At 37.4% G+C, this 19,737-nt stretch overlaps 1 protein-coding gene across 1 annotated transcript in view; it reads left to right on the top strand.

Annotated features, from left to right (window-relative positions):
- The first annotated feature begins 1,809 nt into the window (after positions 1-1,809).
- LOC100763710 (transmembrane protease serine 11A) overlaps positions 1,810-19,737 on the top strand; it is a 43,392-nt gene continuing 25,464 nt past the window's right edge. The window contains 3 exon segments of the mRNA XM_035453045.1: positions 1,810-1,823; positions 14,614-14,735; positions 16,248-16,366. Of these exon segments, the coding sequence (XP_035308936.1) occupies positions 1,810-1,823; positions 14,614-14,735; positions 16,248-16,366 (255 nt within the window).

Genomic DNA, 19,737 nt, shown 5'->3' with positions numbered 1-19,737 from the left:
AGAGAAATATATGCTTAAGAGTGGTTTATATATGAAGTTTTATGTTTTATATATATTTAGTTAATAACATTTAAAAATTAAAGAAAGAGAAAGGAGAGGCAGAAGAGATCTCCATAAGAGGCTACAGGCAGCAATTGGAGTTACCAAACACAATCTAAGGGGTACCTGGTCCAAGCAGAGGCTACGCCTGATGGTCCAACATGTAATTCCAGCCACTTGGAAACTAAAGCAGAAAGATCCAAAGTCTCAGGCTGGCTTGGGATACAGTGGTAATTCAAGGGCATCCTGGGGGCTTCAACAAGATCCTGTCTTAAAATGTTTAAAAGTCAAGCAGGCTTAGTATATAGCTCACTAGTAGAGCAATAGCCTTGCATGTTTGAAGTCATTGATTCAACACTCACTATCCCAATTAAAAAACACAAGTAATGCATCTTCCCTAGACTTCCCTAGAGAGAACACAGGCTTGTTGACATCTTGATTTCTGATTTATGGTATCCATAATGATGAAAGAGTAAGTTGATATTTTTATATGTGAAACATTTATATTATTAATTTTTAGTTAGTGTTCTAAGTAATTGGCTTCATTGTGACATTTCACACATATATCATCACACTTAGTTTTATTTCTAACTTGTCACATAGTAAATTGTTAAGGTAGCCACAGATGGAGTAAGGAAGGAAGGAAATTAGTAAGTAAGGAGTGATTGAAGGACTAAAAGGAAAGAGGAGTGTGCAACTGCCACCCAGGAGGGAGAAAGTGACCACCTTGGGGGTCTAGAGTGACTGTATGAAGAAACTGGAGCACACTAAAAACTCTATCTGTTCGTGAATGCAGGTGATGAATGCACAGAAAAATGAATTTGTCAAAATTACCTTTCATCAAAAGAGTACAATGGGAAAGAGATGAAGGCTTTGGTTTTGTTTCTGAGGTATTTATGTGAACAATGAACACAATGCACATGTGTTGTTTGCCTGAATGAAATAATTTATTTCTTCTTTTTAGGCTTTCCCAATCTGATAAATGCCAATGCACATATTACTATTTATTACATTAGGCCATTTTTTAAAAATCTTATTTGACATTCATTTATTTGCCTGTATTCTGATGATAGGCATTTAAAATAAATTATTAGTGTAGTAACTATTTTAACAATGTATCTTTTATGATCCATTAGTGTTGTGATAAATTCACTGTATCCTGGAGACTGAAAATGAGTGATGTTTTTCAAGCAGAACTTCATGTTTATTTCTTGCTCAACACTTTTATGTTGCTGTCTCTAAGATATTCACGTGTCTACTAATAATCTTCTTTAATTCTAAATCCTACAGCATTCCTAATATGTTTCTCACTTAAATCCATAGAACCACTTTCTTATTTGACAAAGGTAGTTAATACAAAAGAAAGGAAGACTGGAAGAAAGAAAGAACGAAAGAAAGAAAGAAAGAAAGAAAGAAAGAAAGAAAGAAAGGAAGGAAGGAAGGAAGGAAGGAAGGAAGGAAGGAAGGAAGGAAGAAAGAAAGAAAGAAAGAAAGAAAGAAAGAAAGAAAGAAAGAAAGAAAGAAAGATAGAACCCAAACCATGTCTTTCCTGTTGGTAGTATGTTTCCTCTGCCTGCTTTCTCCAAGCTGTCCTGTGGGCTGAGGCTTCTGTGTTCAGACTTGTCAAACTCGTTTCATTTCAACTACTTGTCATTTGTTTCCTTATTTCTTCCAGCAGTGGATGTCTAATATATGTAGGGATGTCATAGAGTTGATTGGAAAGTCCAGTTCAGTGGCTGACACCTGCAAGATCCCTTCCTCCCATTCATGATGTATCTGCATCGGTAAGTTCAGTTTTGTTTCCTTTGGGTCCTGCTCCTACGCTGTGGTGTGCTGTGTGTTAATTGACAGATTCCCCTGGCAGAACATGGCCTGGGAGTAAGCCTTAAGGGATTGAAATGTCATTTAAGCCCAAGAGATTTCTGGAATTTTTGAAGCGGGCTGGATTAAGTAATCTCTATGTTTAAAAAGCCAATGTATTGTATAAAAATCATCAGCACTATTATTTCATATTTCCAAGTTCAATAGTTAGTAATTGGGACAGCACTGGAAAAGACAATCACACTTTGCCCTGGTTGATTCTGAACCAAGTGCTTCCTTCGGTGATGGTGCTGGTGTTGGTGTTGGTGTTGTGCTGATCATTTGTTTTAAAGCAATTATCTCAGCAACAACCCAGCAGTATTTAGGCAATTCCTTCTGCTTTTCCTCCTGGTACTTGGTGCTGGTTCTTGTGGAGTGAGGGAGGTTAGGAAGTTATGTGCTTCATAGACTCCTGGTCTACTGTAGAGAACCCTACATCTGAGGAGAAACCAGACTAACAGGAGATCAAGATTGGTGATAGAGTGCTAACTTTCTACAATTTCTCCTATTAAATAGTAAGGATAAGTAAAAAAAATAGTATTTAAATAAGATTTGCCACATTCAAAGAGAGAAAATGCTGTTTTGATATTACTATATATTTCAAATAGTGATTTTAACAGCTAGGATGATAATATTTCATTTTGTTAATATTTATAATATTTTCAAATATGTTGCTTCATTTAAGAGCCTGACAAGCCTGCTAAGGTTCTTAGAGTGGGTGTCATTAATACCTATCCTAATGAGTAAACTCTGAAGACACAGAAGTTAGGAGATATTTCCAGGGTTTTAGGACTGTCGATGCCAGAATTCCTGTGCCCTAAACCATGTATCATACAGTCCTATTCATAAATTAGCATATTCACCTTGTTAACTTCTACCTCTCTAGGTAGAAGGCACCATCTGGGGAATGTCAGACATGAGAATTTGATCCTAGACAATCTACTGAGTCAGTGAGCTTTACTGGACATGCTGACCCCCCCCCATACTCATTTGGATCACTGCTTTAGAAAGAAACCATAAAGCAACTCTGATCTCTGACACACTTAGGAGGTTCATCCTTGTATCACACATAGTCAACCATTGCAGATATCTACTGAACAAATGAAAAAGCAAAAAACTGGACATTTTGTGCTAATGTTTTGCTTATTTGTTAAAATTCATAGAATTAGAATACATACCCAATGTTTATAGACATTAAGACATTGTAAAGCAAAATCTTACATTCCCAAACTTTTCTATTAGAATTATCAAGTTTTCTAAGCATAGGCACCAAAATCTTTCTTTTCTAGTGAACAATTATGTATATACAAATTTTTACAGTTCAGGGACATAAATTAACAGGAGTAATATTAGTGCTCAATTGTCACTATTTTAGACATCAGTGGCATATTACTGATAAAGAATGGAGATGGTAAGAAACACTGGGTAGCAATAGTTGCTTTAAGTCAAATTCAAGGCAACTACCCCCAAAATAGAAGATTTGCAAGAGATAGCCAATCCTGCTAACAGGAATGCATAAGAACTGAGGACATGAAGGTGTTTAATAATTGCAGAGGTAGATATCCTGTCTCACCCACACTCGTTCTAAAGTGAAGTCTACTGTTCTGCTCACTATTGTGATTCTTATTTCCTCATTAACAAGAAACACACTGTGGGAACATACCTTTTGATTCGCATGTCTGTTGTTTCTGCTGTCATGAACCTGGATGTCTCCTCCGTGGGATCTGTCATCTCATTGTTCTTGGGTTGGTTTTAGTGCAACAAATTGCAAATTGCAGAGCTCTCTGTTTAGGTTTCCCCATAAGAATGGCCATGTCCCTACCCTTTCAAAATCTTTATTGATTGAGGGATTTCACTCACTTTAAAAATCTCAATTATATATTTTATAACAGATAATCTATAATATAGTAATAATAATAATCTGAAACTGGACTTGGCTTCTCAGAAGCCCTCTCATCTTCTAGCTCCTTATTATAAGCACTGCTCAATAAAAAGAAAAACTAAATTCATCTCTTGGCTATCACCTTTAAAGGAAAAGGTAGCTCAGAATAATAGCTAGGAATACAAATATTCATATTTTAATTTCAATTTTATTTTGGATAAATGTTTCAATTACTTGCTAATTTGTTAAGTCTAGCCCCTGATACAGTCTAAAACTGCCTTCAGAGTTAAAATTACTAACCGGTAAATCAATTGAATATTATATTTTCTATGTTTTCAGCAAAGTCATGGTCTTATAATGTGTCTTCTGCACCTGTTAGCTCATGTAATCCTCACACGTCTGTGATTTAGCCCTGTTAGCAACACAGTTTTATAGGTAGAGGAAGTAACAAGCCCAACACTATAAATTAATGACAAAATAAACTAGGACCTGGATGTAGCGGCAAAGCCCAAGATTAATTGAAAGGGTGTCCTGCCTTTCCTCTACTTAACAATTTTTTAGATTGTAATATTTTGTGTTTTCTAATACTAAATTTTTGTTAAGTATTTACAGTCTTATTTCTATCCAGGTATATGTCTATAATTAGTGGACTGAAGTGAATATTTGTGTCATTAAGATTTAAAATGTTTTTGGTTGTGAGCCTAGCCTTTAACTGCTGAGCCATCTCTCCAGCCCAAGATTGAAAATGTGACCAGTAAATCATTGTCTTAGTTGTGCTCTCATCTCCTGATTATCTGGAATATAGGGAATAATATTTCTAATAAAAGATGAAGACTGAAGATATATGTATAAAACACTTAGGAGTCAAGATTGCAGAAATTTATTATCAGAGCAGTACATAATTCCATATAAGATGGCAATTTATGAATACTTTTATAATAAGGGCTTTTACTTATTGCCTATTTATTAAAGATGCATCAGTTTGAATCACAGTATTTATTAGATAATTTATTCATTATAATTCTGGTAAAAACAAACCTCTGTGATCACCCTGCTTACATGAGAAGAAAACATTGCCTCAAATCACAATTACTCCATCTGACACACTCATTAATATGTCTGAAAATCCTTGGCAGTGGGCAGAAATAGACATAATAAGGGTACATCCAGTAAGAAAACCTTGAATACTATTCTCTCTTGGGCTTCCACATTTGGTATCAAGTTGGTCTGGCTGCAAATGGGCAGCTTTGCAGCAGCACAGACAAGGCCTTTCCTTTCCTTAGTTCTGACTTTACTAGTGAAATGGTACACTAAGGCTGTTGTCACCAAGCTGTGGCAGCAAGTATATGCGATCATCTTTATCAGTGCTTCCTAAGCTTCCTAATTCTGAGACTCTTTAATACATCTCCACATGTTGTGGTGACCTAAAACCATAAAACTACTTTCATTGCTACTTCATAACTGCAATTTGTTACAGTTATGAATCATAATTTAAATATCTGATGTGTGAGATATCAGATAGGTGACCCCTGTGAAAAGACTGTTCCACCCCCAAAAGGTTGTGACCCTATATGAAAACCCTATATGCAGGATATCTGATATGTGACTCTGTGGAATGGTCATTCTACCACCAACAGGTGGCAAACCACAGTATGAGAATCTCTGACCTATATGAAACCCCTCAGACCAGAGTAGGACTCAGTACCTGCTAGAGACCTTCATTTGCTCACTGCATGCCTTCCCACCTATGGGTAAAGTTTATTATCATCACTCAGCAGAGGGCGGGGAACTGAAGTTGACAAGGTTATGGAAACCTCAAAATACAAGTCACAACACACACTAAAATCAAGCATTTCTTATCCTAGACAGCAAGTCAGTATTTCCTTATAAAATGCTTATAGAGGGTTGTTCCACACAGAGAGAGAACTAGAGAATATTTTTAAGTGTTTAACTTTCATATTTGTTGACAAAATGAAAATTTGTTATTTTTGCTATTTTAAATATTTGCAGAAAAAGTTTGCAGTAGTGAATTATTTTTAATCTCACAGATCTTAAAAGTTGTACCATGAAGCTGGGTGTGATAGCATATTCCTATGATGTCAGCACCTAGAGAGATGAGGCAGGAGGAATGTGTATGTTCAAGGTCAGTCTGAGCAACATAATGAGACTTTATCTCAACAGTTACAGAAAGGCTTGTAACATGGATTCCCTAAACTTAGAACCTATGTCATATTAATCCTTACTCTCCCAAAAACTCAGCATGATGTTTAAAATACAATAAAGTCTTAAGATTAGAGATAACAGATGCAAGTGGATGAGTGGATATATAGCTGGATGGAAAAGTTAATAGATAAAAAAGCCAAAAAATGAATAATAGAATATGTTGCTATGGCTGGTTAACTTCATACAAGTAAATTTTAGGATCTGTTTGTGTTGTAGGATGCCGTGACACAGGCATTTACATGAATAGAATTCATTCTTAGTGGGCTGGAGAGATGGTTCAGAGGTTAAGAGCACCGACTTGCTCTTCCCAGAGGTCCTGAGTTCAATTCCCAGCAACCACATGGTGGCTGACAACTATCCCTTATGAGATATGGTGTCCTCTTCTGGTGTGCAGATATACATGGAAGCAGAATGTTGTATACATAATAAATAAATAAATAAAAATCCTTAAAAGAAAGAATTCATTCATGGATGATAATTCCAGCGTGAATCTTAACCGCCAATCCGACATACTCATTACACTCTTTAATGGAAGAAGTTGAAAAATGTGTGAAAACTAAGTGTTCACATGCATACACTACATTGGAACATTAAGTACTGCCTAACTTTTGGGGAACATAGAACATTGTATAAAGCTTTGTTTAGCCTGCTTGTTTAATCTTTTATTGCCCTATTAATAGTGTACACATTAAATAATATCCCAATTTTCTTGTGTCAATTGAACCACGGTACAAAGTATTCTTAACATTGATTAACTTGTACTAAAAATATCCTGGATACTTTTTAATGTCTATTTATGTAAATGTCTTTGGGGCAACTCCATGATAATTAAAAACCCAAAATGTTCCTGGTACCAAAATTCCTTGCAAAATCCTCATAATAAAATTATCTTTTTTGTGAAGTGGCTGATTTCTATAGTATGTGGTTATAATAACAACAAATTGACTAATAATGGCCACATCTAAAAGTTACTTACTGCATTGAGGGCGTCAATGGAGGCCTAGAGAAGGTGTTTTCAGATGCCTTCAGCTCACATCCTCCTTTGTCAGTGTCAATCTTCTCACAGTTTAAGCCCTCTTAAACACTGGTTTGGGTTTCCAGACTGCATCCCTGGGACCAGGGCAAACAGATTAAGAAACTGAAGTCTCTCCTGAATTCCCAGTTTCTTTCTTCAGTTCCTGAACTCAGCACAGCCTGAATTCCATTGTGGTTCACTACAGAAAAATGCCCTTTGGTCTCAGTGCATGGTAATAGTTTACATAGTTTTCTCCTTCTTGCCTCAGCATCATGGCCACCAGCTCTGGGAGATAGATAAGAAAGAGATACAAGAAGATAGGTCTCTTGGTTTCTCCTGGTGTTATTGAAGCCTCACAATGGTGAGAACATGTCACAACCATGTCTTCTGTCACTTCTGAGAAACAGGAGGATACAAGAAACAGCAGAATAGATATTGATGAAATGCAGGCATGGAAATTTTTCATTTCACTAATTTATTAATTTTCAGTATCTAAGAATTAAGTGGTATGTGATGCACTGTGAGTATGTCAATGGCCAGGGCATGTAGAAAACTGGTGTGAAAATGGGACATGCTTCCATTTTTAGTCTCTTCATTTGGAATAGCTGAAAGCCAAGAAAGGAAGATGCTATTCAACATTTCCTAAATTGTTCTTATTTTCATTATCTACCAATTATATTTGAATATGAGAGACCTCCCTTCTTCTTACTGCTTGGGAACATGCTTGAGAAATGCCTCAATGCTGTGCGTGACTTATTTACTGCCCTCATGATCTTGTGATTTTGGAGAAGATATATGTCTACATCTGCTATCAGGAATTAAACTATGAGCTTTGGAAATGTAAGAACACTTGCATCACAAGCATGAGGACTTAAGTAAAAATTCTCAGAACTCATGAAAAAGAGCTAGGCTCAGTCATGGCCACCTGTTTCCCAGCATGGGAAGATGCAGTGGAAGGAGGAGGATTCCTGTGGTTTGCCAGATGTGTAGCTCATGGTTCAGTGACGGGTCTGGACTCAAAGTTATATGTAGTAGTAGAGAACACCCAATTCCTCTTCTGGCTTTTGCATGCGCGTGTGTGTGTGTGCACGCGCACACACACACACACACACACACACACACACACACACACACGAATTAAAATCTGAAGGTATCATTTGACAGCACAGAAAGATGTGTTGATTACATTTCCCTTTGCATGCCTCCTCTTAGTCTCCTATCTCTCAAATCATCACTGCCATTATCACAAAAGGCTCTCTGAAAGTGGGGGCTGAAGGTAATCATCACTTTTGGAAAGGAAACACACACATTTAAAGCCAAGAGAAAGGGTGAAGGTGCAAAGTCAAACTCAAATATAAGACATAAGCACAACAAAGACTGACAAAGCTTCTGTCCAGTAAAAGAGCTGCTGTCTTATTTCAGGAAAGCATTTACCTCCACGCTGCTCAAATTTCACAAATCATCCCTTTGTACCATTGGAAAAGCCAATATCTTAAAGAACAACTCTCTCTCAAAAGAATGTTCTGGTTCATAGAAACCAAAGGCAGACCCTTTGAGAGAGAACACCTAACAGATACTATTACAAAATTGAATAAAGTGAATCATTTCTAATATTCTATAGCTAGTAAAAGAATTAAGGCTATAAATGAATTAACTATTCCAAATTAGCTGGTAGAGAAGGTTCTGAATTTCCATAGCACAAAAATGATAAACACCCAGTGATAGATATATAGCAACCTTGATTTGATCACTGCCCATTCTATGCATACAATGAAATATCACAACATAGGCCTTACACACACACAACTACACACCACCAATTAGAAATAGAAATATATGTTTCTGAAAAAATGAGGTCCTAACTGCATACTCAAGATACATGAACTGACTAAATTGTTTCTTCATCAGAATAAAATACTCTCAAAAGTACTACACGCAATTCTAGTGACAACAGTGATGACAGGTCACACATAATAATATATCAACTCTATAAAATACACTTTCAATCAATAGCTTATATTTCTATAATTTTTATATTGGATGGTGATTCTAAAAGATATTAAAACATTAATCAGTAGACAGTTATATGTCAAAGTCACCACAAAATGTCCTTGCCTTTTCCCTGTAGTGAGTGGCTGACAACTTCTTATAGCAAATACTCAAAGGGAAACATTTAGATTCTACAGGAATTTTCTATCAATGAAGGTTCCCAGGCAAGAGGAGAGAGGCCTGTGGAAGTCATGAGGGAGCTGGATTCCCTGGAACTGGACTTAGGGGTTGCTGTGAGCCACTGTGTGGATGCTGGGAATGAACCCAGCTCCTCTGAATGAGCAGTAAGCATTCCAAACCAGGGAGCCATCTCTTCAGTTCTAGGTGTTGGCTCCTTAAAATTATGTTACCTTTGTTTACTTACTTAAGTAGGCTCATGGAATGGGAAACTGGGCAACAATCTCTGTTTACATCACATAGTGTAACCTAAAGTTCAAAAAAGTGGTTTCATGAGAACTTGCAGGGATATAACCAATGTGTAAATGGGCAGTTGTATGGCAATCTTATGTATATACATTTTGTGCTGGCTAGTTTTATGCCATCTTGACAGAAGTTAGAGTCATCTGAGAGGAGGGAGCCTCAGTTGAGAAAAATGTCTCTATCAGACTGGGCTATAAGCAAGTCTGAGGAGCATTTTCTTAATTAGTGATTGATGGGGGAAGGCCCAGCCCCTTGTGGGTGGTGCCATTCCTGGGCTGGTTGTCTTGAGTTATACAAGAAGCAGGCTGAGCAAGTCACGGGGAGAAAGCCAGTAAGCTGTGACTCTTTGACAGTCACTGCATCAGCTCCTGCCCCAGGTTCATGCGCAGTCTGAGTTCCTGTCCTGACTTCCTCTGGTGATGAACAGTGATGTGGAAGTGAAAGCCAAATAAACCCTTTCCTCTCCAACTTGCTTTTGGTCATGGTGTTTCATCACATTTGTATACCAATAACATGCACCTTCTTAGGGAAAACAGAATAGTAATTCCAAAGTATGAAAACTCTTGGACCTCTAGACAAAATAATAAAGGACATAAAGTTGAAGGGGGAGCAACTGGATAGGCTGCCAGTCAGGGAAGATCTTCCTAGAAAAGAAGATCCCCATGGGGTACAAAGCTCAGCATGTCCTTTGTTTAAGTCGTCTTTGAATTCCCACACATGAAGATACTAAAGAACTGTACACTCTCACTCCCTGTGTGTCTTTCAATCTGCAAAACACACAATACTGAATCGGTACCATATTTCTTTGACAGCATCTTAAAAAGGAAAACAGGCCACGAACACGCCCTTCTCAAAACTGACTAATGAAGGTAATGGATGTGATGAACTAGGTTTCATGGAGATTATAGGTTGTGCAGTTCAGAATAGGGATCATTTGTACTTTCCTGGTCCCCAGAAGAATGCAAAGTGCCAATTACGGCATGATGGGGGATTAGCTTTAGCTCTTTCCTCATTTTCATTTCTAAGAGTTCACTCTGTGTGTCTAAAAACATTACTGGAATAAAACATTCTCTCCTGTTCTTTTTATTTGATGCTTACCTCATAATTCCCTTCTCACGGAACAGTTCTCCACCACCAGCCTTAAAGTTCAGTTCGTACATGCTTTCCCCCAAATGGTACACTTAGTGATTCTCACTAAAGTCGTTATATTTTTAGTTGTAGTGGGGCAAAATCCCAATATGACCCCCAACACCTCCACTCTATCTTGTACATACACCTTCTCCAGGAGAAAGAATATGAATCAAATGCCTATCTAGAAGCTGTGAGGAGATTTTACAGATGTAATGATGTCCCTAGAAAACTGATTTGAAAGAATGGGATATTATCTTTGGAGGTCCACTGACATCTTAAGAAAAGATTAAGCTTTGTTTTGACCTCAGTTCAGCCTCAGGAAATTGAACTGTCTGATACACTAGTGAACTTGGAAATGGGTCAAAACCCATAGACTATGAAAGCAGCCCCAACCAGAATCTCGACCTCAGTCATAAGAGACCATAAACAATGGGTTGTCCAGGGCCAAATGGTAGCCCTGAAATATACACTTGACATTATACAAACTGAACTTCTTCTGTTTAGGAATATATTATAAATCTATACATATATGCATGTAATAATAATTAGTGAAAAAGGAGAGACCAGGAATTTATTTATTTATTTTTTATTTATTATTATTATTATTATTATTATTATTATTATTATTATTATTAATTCAAGTTAGGGAACAGGCTTGTTTCACATGTACTTCCCCTCTCCCTCTCCCTCCCCTCACCCCCATTCCTTCTCCCCCACCTCCAACCTACCCCCCACCCCATCCACCCGCCACTCCCCAGGCAGGGTAGGGCTCCAAATCGGGGCTCCACCAAGTCCACCAAATCTTCCTGTGCTGGGCCTAGGCCCCTCCCCATGTGTTCAGAGACAGAGTGAATCCCTTCAAGTGGGATGGGCTCTAGAAGTCCCCCCCACCCAGCAGGGCAAAACGCCAGTCCACCTCCAGAGGCTCCCAGGAGTGCAGGGGCCTCCCCATTGGCATCCATGATCAGGGGGCTGGATTAGTCCAGTACTGGCCTCCCAAAGAGCATCTGGGGTCGATCTGCTTTCCCTTTTTCAGGCCAACTGTTTCTGTGGGTTTCTCCAACCAGGTACAGACCCCTTCGTTCTTCATTCCTCCCTCTCTTCAACTAAGTTCCAGATTTCAGCTCAGTGTATTTCTGTGGATGTCTGTCTCTGCTTCCATCAGCCACTGGATGAAGACTCTAGGATAGCATAGAGAGTAGTCATCAATCTCATTCTAGGGGAAGGGTTTCTGTGGCCAGCATGCCACAGAGCACTAGGTATTGCTTTGAGCTGCTAAATTTGGGGTAATTAGTTACTCAGGGATAGAAAATGGATACTCCTGTGTTTGTTTTGACAGCACTAGCAAATCTGGCAAGGGAAACAATGTCTAACAAAATGGTGCACCCATTTAGACAGGCTAGACTCCAAACAGTGGAGGCACTGCCCGGACTGTCAGATCGTGCCATCCTTATAGGTCTCTGGAGATCTTCCTAGTTCCAGATCTCTTCTCGGACCTATAGTGAGGCCAGGAATTTAAAGGAGGGTTGGGAAGGGTATATGGGAGGATTTGGAGAACGGAAAGGGAAAGGAGAAATGTAATTAAAATATGATCTCAAAAGTGAGAATAAAAATAAACAACCCAAACACATCATAGTTTTCAAGGAGAGAGAGGGGGAGAGAGAGGAGAGAGAGAGAGAGAGAGAGAGAGAGAGAGAGAGAGAGAAGAGAGAGAGAGAGAGGGAGGGAGGGAGGGAGGGAGGAGGAGGGAGGGGGAGGGAGGGGGGGGAGGGAGGGAGGGAGGGAGGGAGGGAGGGAGGGAGGGAGAGAATGGAATGAGCCAGCATGCCACAGAGCACTAGGTATTGCTTTGAGCTGCTAAATTTGGGGTAATTAGTTACTCAGGGATAGAAAATGGATACTCCTGTGTTTGTTTTGACAGCACTGGCAAATCTGGCAAGGGAAACAATGTCTAACAAAATGGTGCACCCATTTAGACAGGCTAGACTCCAAACAGCTTTACTAAGTGTTTCTTTGCTAATCTGAAGTGATCTTAAGCAGATGAGTAATGGAGCCTGTGCAGAAAGGGAAGGTAATGGTGTGTTTTTTGCCTTCCTGCATTTCATGCTCGTATCTATAAAAAGTTGGTCTGAAATGAAGTGTTTATTCACGTAGGATTAAATAGCAGAAGCATTAACTTAGGGCTTTGCCGCTTGTCTTAATCAAAACTATACAGGGCCTGCAGTCCCCAAAGCTTCTCTAAAACATATAACAATTATTTCATTACGTGTGTGTGTGTGTGTGTGTGTGTGTGTGTGTGTGTGTGTGTGTGTGCGCGTGTGTGTGAATGTGAGTGCGAGTGCACAAGGACAGCAGAGATTCTTTGTGGAGCTGGAGTAACAGGAGGTTGTGATCTGCCAGACATGTGTGCTGGGCATTATATTTGGGTCCTCTGCATGTACAGCAAGCAATTTCAACCACTCAGCCAACTCCGGCCTCCCCCAAATATAACACTTTCAATGAAAGTTTTTACTCCAGTTTGTTGGTACCCAGATGTTCACAGCTTCTCTGTGGGATTTGAAGATGCAATTCATATGGTGTCCTGTCCTGCAAGATGTCAACCTGGGGCAAGAGAGTCAGGGATAGGGAATGGGGACAAGAGATGCAGAAAGAACGACTGCAAGACAGGATTCTGATCAAGTGGCAAATTTTACTTTTCTCAGGCTAGTTTATATAGTCCATAGAGCAGGATATGGGGAGTGGCAGAATGGGGTATTTGTGCACCAGGTGTTAGTATAGGCAGGATATTAGGAAGCCACAAAGAGGATGTTTGGCAGGGTAAAGAATTCATGAGTAAGGGGTCCAGGAAGGGGTTGCCTAGGTGACTGAGCCTGTGGGTGGAGGACTGAGTCAGGTTATTTCTTTTCTTGAGCTGAGGTTTTAAGGAGCTGCTATGTAAAGGTTAATTATGTGGCCTGCCAAGCATGGCCTAGGATATCATGCCAAGCCCTGAGACTTGGCTTCCAACAATATGTCACTTTGCACTTTAACAGCAAACAGTGAAGCCGAACTACTCTTTCCTATTTGTGAGCCCATGCCACAGTCTGTAAATACCTGAGTAACAGGGATATGATTTTTCACAATTGCCTTCCTCTATTTGTTCTGTTCAGAAGAACAGTTGTAGGATAAGGAAATGGATATATTTGAAAGCTTGTACATATTTTTAAGTTAAACCTTTCTTTTTTTGAACAACTTTTGTTTGGACACACTAATAGGAAGGGGCCCCACTGAGGCAGAACACAGTCTCTTGTGTCCCGTTTTCTTGGCCGTTGAACTCTTCCAAGGCAGCCATAGAGAAGCTGCCTCATATATCAGTGAACAGATGAACATGTAAACTATAAGCACACTTAAGAATCGAAAATGTAGCTAACTGAAATATAGTCTGCCACCAGGAATCTGTGTTCTAGAAGTCAAAAGACCTTAGTTTGAGAAATCGCCAACTTGTTATGGGAGAGAAATCACTTGATCTCTCTGAATGTAAGTGTCTTCTTTCAGAGTGTGGCTAAATTATACTAAAATATCTCTAAGGTTTCTTTCATCCTGAATTGAAGCATCAACCCATTTAGAAGGTGAAAGGGTATCTTATCTGGTGGGTGGAACATCTGTTTGTTGTTACAATTGAGTGTGTTAGATTGCATCAGTCAGAGAACACAGAGCATTTCTTCAGCCAACTCTGGATTACTTTTAATCAAGCATTGTCCACATAGTCTACATTCTCTATACACAGAATTTATACCTCTCAGGCTTGTTGGATAAATTATTCTTTTACATTTTGAGATTGTAGTATAATTACAACTTTACTCCCTTCCACTTTCTCCCTCTAAACCTTAACCAAAACTGAAAATAATGTCTTTTGCTGGTATGGAGGCATGTAGCAATGTGAATTTATCCAAACACAACTAGAAAACCTGTAACTATTCCCATGTGAGAGTAACCATGGTCTTCCTTTGTGCAGAGCGGCAGCACATGGCACCCACAAGAGAGATCTGAAGCCATGGATAATCGCCCTTCTTACAGTACTCGCCCTAATGATGGTGGCAGTGACCATTGGACTTCTGACTCATGTCTTAGTCTCTGGTAGGAAGAACTGGTAATTTCATTTTCCACATTGGACAGCATGATTTACATATTTGTAAATGAGATTTATACTTTCACTTGGGACTGTCTCCACTCAGAATATTTTAAAGTTTATTTTGTCTTTTCATCAACAAATTATTATATTATCACTATTAATGCAAATACTTTTCTGGGTGCTTATGATATAGCATTCAGCAAAGTATAAAAGATTCTTACTTGCTGAGGTACAATGCTTCTTTAGAATCTACACATAATAATGAAAATAATCATTTTCCGTGGGCTACTGGCAGTCAGACAAAGCAAATCTTATCATTTACTGCACATTAAAATGAAAGACTACAGTGTACATACTATCAAAATTGATTCTTTTACTTTTGGCCATTGTTCTCTGCCCAGCAGAATTTCTAGGGAAAAAAACACATCTAATGAAATAATGGATTTTAAAATTGCAGATAAATTATGACCAAATATTATCACTTACTCTTAAAAAATTACTCTTCCCCAAACTGTATTGAATGATTTTGTGCTTATTGTCTAATATGTTTATATTAATGTAAATAGTGCATTTTAAAGTTCTCTCTGTATTTCATCTTTCTTTGCTAAGTATAAGCCATTTATATTTTGACAAATCTCCACAATGGCACACTCAGATGATGAACATGTGCAATATAAACGAGTATCTCAAGTTGCTTATTTGAATGGCTTTATCTGGTATCATCTTTAAAGACTTGGTGAGGGGTGACACCTCTTTTAGAAGAGGAAAAGACTTTCTACTGTATTCTAAGTCTCATACTGTAACCCCACTAGTATTTTATATAAATGACAAAAGGTCCATCCATGAGGCAATTCATTTGATTTCACAAAAGCATTTTTAACTACGGAAGTACTCTCTGATATCATGCTCTGATCTCTTTTCTTTTCATCCCTGATAACCACACAATGAGCTGATCGGCCCCTCTATCACAAACTGTTTTCACTTACAATCTCTTGACAGTGTTTCTCCTTGTGATTTCCTTCACTGAACTTGGGTCTTTTGCCACAAATGAAAGTGTATGAGAATGCTCACTTACCTGTACTCATGGATGGTTTACACTTCAACAAAGCACATGAAAACATAGCAATGAATATCCAAGCTCTAGAGCCACACAGTAAGATTGAAACTTTTGAAAAGACCACCTACTATCTGTATAGCAGACATCAAAGTAGTTAATGCTGCTATGTCTTACTTTCCTCCTTTATAAGATGGAAGTGATGCCAATCTCAATAACTGGAATTATGATTAAATGATACATATGTGACACCATAACAGAACAGTTTTATACACATGGCAAAGATTCAACAATTATCAGCTACTACTGTTAATATAAAACTATGTTTATTTACTATATTTTTATTAAATTCAAGTAGAAAGAAGTTTGGTCATATATTCAAGACTTCATTTCATGTCCATTATAATTATGTCTTGGAAGTCTGTATAGATCATGTATTTTCTACTTTTCATTATCATCACAGGCCAGAAAATGGAATATTATCAAGGGACCTTTGCAATTTCAGATATTCAAGTCATTAGCAATTCAGAACAAAAGAGTTCAAATAATTTGAAGGACTTACAGGAGATGAATGAAAATTTGGTAAGTCAGATAAATTTATCTTATCATAGAATATGGCAAGAATTTTGTAGGCCACTTATTTTTATTCCTGAAATCATAATTTTTAGACCATCCCATCAGCAGCATCTCATAACTTTCTAGCCATCCACCTTAGATCTGTTTGTCCTGTATTTCATGGCATGTTTAAGTAGAGTAGGGGTGAGGGAACATGCCTGTCTAATAAATGGGGCCAGGGGCTCTAACTCAAATGTCTCCTTTAAAGACAAGTGATTGTATATTAAGGTATCTAGCCTATTGTTTCTCCAATTTCTCTAGGCTTCCCTGATAGAAATAATCGAACTACACTAGAACTAATTTTTGATGACCACAAAACACAGTTTTTAAAAATAGATATAGAAAGATAACAAAAACACCAATTTTGCCTTGTAAATGTGTTATTAAAGACAAGAAGCCAAGATTTACTATGTAATATATAAAATAAATGCTAACAGTTTAGTTAAAGCTGAAGTCCAGGAGGTTCTCCAAAAGGGAAATGCCTATTTGGATTTTTTATTCTCCAAAAGGGAAATGCCTATTTGGATTTTGTAAAGTTGTGTTATGAATGTTCACGAATCCTCACTCAAAAACATCTCAGGTTAACTTGTCTGAAGAAAGCACAGAAGTTACCTAAATGGGGATAAATAATTGTATTTGTGATATGTAAAATCATTAGTTTCAGACATAATGAAATATGATTGCATTTCATATTTTAGTCAAGACTTTTTTTCCTTAAGACATTTCCTTTCTCAAATCCATTGTCATTTTTTCATGTCACCATCTTCCTGAGTGCAACATCCTCAACGACATCATGGTTGCAGTAATATTATAGGCCATGTTTCTAATGTGTATTCTCAACGAAAACTAAGTTGTACATCTTTTGCTATCTTGCATCCTCAAATATCAACATATAATTTATGTTTACAGATTGATGTATGTTCCCCCATCCAGGCAAGTGAGTGAATGTGTGTGTGTGTGTGTGTGTGTGTGTGTGTGTGTGTGTGTGTGTGTGTGTGTGTACGTTTGTCCTTCCCAATATCTCTCAATTCGTCTTACCTCAAGTGACTCCATAAAACTTTCTACTATGTGTATGTTTCTTGAAAAAATAAATTTTTGAATGATAAAAAAACATTATTACTTGTTGAGAAACTTAAAACTTGTCTTACTTAGCATACATTCAATATTGTTGATATTGTCTACATATACAACAATTAATAAACTCTACATTTACTGAATTAAATAGGATTACAACAGATCTTAACATAGATGAGCATCATATGAACTAACAGAGACCAAGCACATACACAGGGTCTTTACAGATCTGTACTAGATCCTCTGCATATATGTTATAACTTCCAGTTTAGCATTTTTATAGGATTCCTGAGTGTGCGAATGACTGGGTCTCTTATTCGTGTGTCTTCTCTTGGTTTCTTTTCCTTTTGTTGGTTTGTTTTGTTCAATTACAATGTGCTAGTTTTTGCTATATCTCATTTTATTATCTTTTATTATTTAAGTGAATTTAAAATAGAAAATTTGGATGTACAATTGTAACAAAAACTAAGTTTGAAAGTGTATTTTTAAAGGTCACTGATGTGTGAGTTTCTAGGCATGTAAGTACATCAAGGATAGAAATTGAGTTAAATAATGGCATATTATTCTCATGGGCATATTCATAGCCTTTTGTGGTTTTCACTATATATTTATGGGATAGGTATTTTAACCAACTAAGGTATGGAGCCACATGGCATGCTACATATTTAATGTCCTTTATCCTCATGACATACAGACATGTCCCTTCCCCTTCGCTGTTTCATGAGTATATTTTGTATTGTTTGGAATCATTCTTGCAAAACTACATTTTGTTTTCTGTGATCGTACTTTAAACTTACCTCCTTTTGTTATAAATCACTTTTGTTCCATCCTCTTTTTGTGCAGATCATTTTGAAAGAACTACCCACAATATTGATTGTATATTGAATTGATTGCTATTAGCTTGTGCATAATAATTCGGGTCTGCCATATATAACGTTTGTTTTTACCAGTCATTGTAAGAAATGCTTGTGGTTGATTGTTTTTTACATGTTGACTCTTTTGGAGGCCCACAATCCAGCTCCCAAATAAATACATAGAGGCTTATTCTTACTTACAAATGTCTGGCCTTAGCTTGGTTTATTTCTAGCCAGCTTTTCTTAACTTAAATTATCCTATCTACTTTTTTCCTCTGGTATTTTACCTTTCTCTACTTCTGTATATCTTTTCTTTCCTTCTTATTCTGTGTCTGGCTGTGTGGCTGGCTGGCTGGCCTTTCCTTTCTTGCTCCTTGATCTTTTTCTTCCAGATTTCTTCTACTTATTCTCTTTGCCTGCCAGCCCTGCCATCTTTTCTTCTGCCTTGCTATTGGCCATTCAACTTTTTATTAGACAAATCAAGGGTTTCAGACAGGCAAAGCAACACAACTTCACAGAGTTAAACAAATGCAACATAAAAGAACACAACACATCTTTGCAATCTCAAACAAATATTCCACAGTGTAAATAAATGTAAAACATCTTAAAATAATATTCTACAACAAATGCCATAAACATACTCTCTTATCCCATTATCAATATATACAAGTATTTCTGGAAGCAGAATTCCTGGCTCTTTAGGCATAATTTCACACACTGGTAAAGGTCTTACCTCATGCATGATTTAATTTGCACTTTCAAATAATAAAATAAACTTGTACCTCATTTCTTTTAGGGTTTTTCTTTTTGCAAATTCTCTGCACATATTTCTGCCTATGTTTTTATTTTTGTTGTTCACTTATATTTTTTAGAAGTTGCATATAGCTTCTAGATACTAAGTGTGCATTTTTTACAGATACCAACCCTTCTCCTTTTATTTATATTGATGATGAAATTAAATACATGCAATTATATAAATTTTCTTAGCCTTGTAACTGTTTTGTAAGTTCTTTGATAGTCCTTTCTTCTTTGTCAATCATAAAAACTTTTAACTGTATTTTCTTCTACTAACTTTATGATGTTATTTAGTATTGGGTCTTTAAGTCATCTGGTGAATACTTTTACCTGTGACGTTAGGTAGGAACCGATTTTTAAACCCTATCTAATAAACTAGTTTTCAAAATCAACCAACTAAGCAATCTAAGCTTTTCTTAGTATGTAAAATTGATACTAAGCTTATTGTTTTTCTTGGCACATTCGTCTTTCAGAAAAGGAAATATGATCTGTCTTCTCATATTGTTGCAATCTCTTGGGGGAGATGTGAGTAATGCACATGGAGCTGAACAGCAGGATGTGATATAATCAAGGATTAAATTGTACGTAAAGGACAATGAGTGTAGGAGAATATCA

This window comes from Cricetulus griseus (assembly GCF_003668045.3).
Source record: "Cricetulus griseus strain 17A/GY chromosome 1 unlocalized genomic scaffold, alternate assembly CriGri-PICRH-1.0 chr1_1, whole genome shotgun sequence".
Lineage (NCBI taxonomy): Eukaryota > Metazoa > Chordata > Mammalia > Rodentia > Cricetidae > Cricetulus > Cricetulus griseus.
This window is presented reverse-complemented; position numbering and strand designations above follow the sequence as displayed.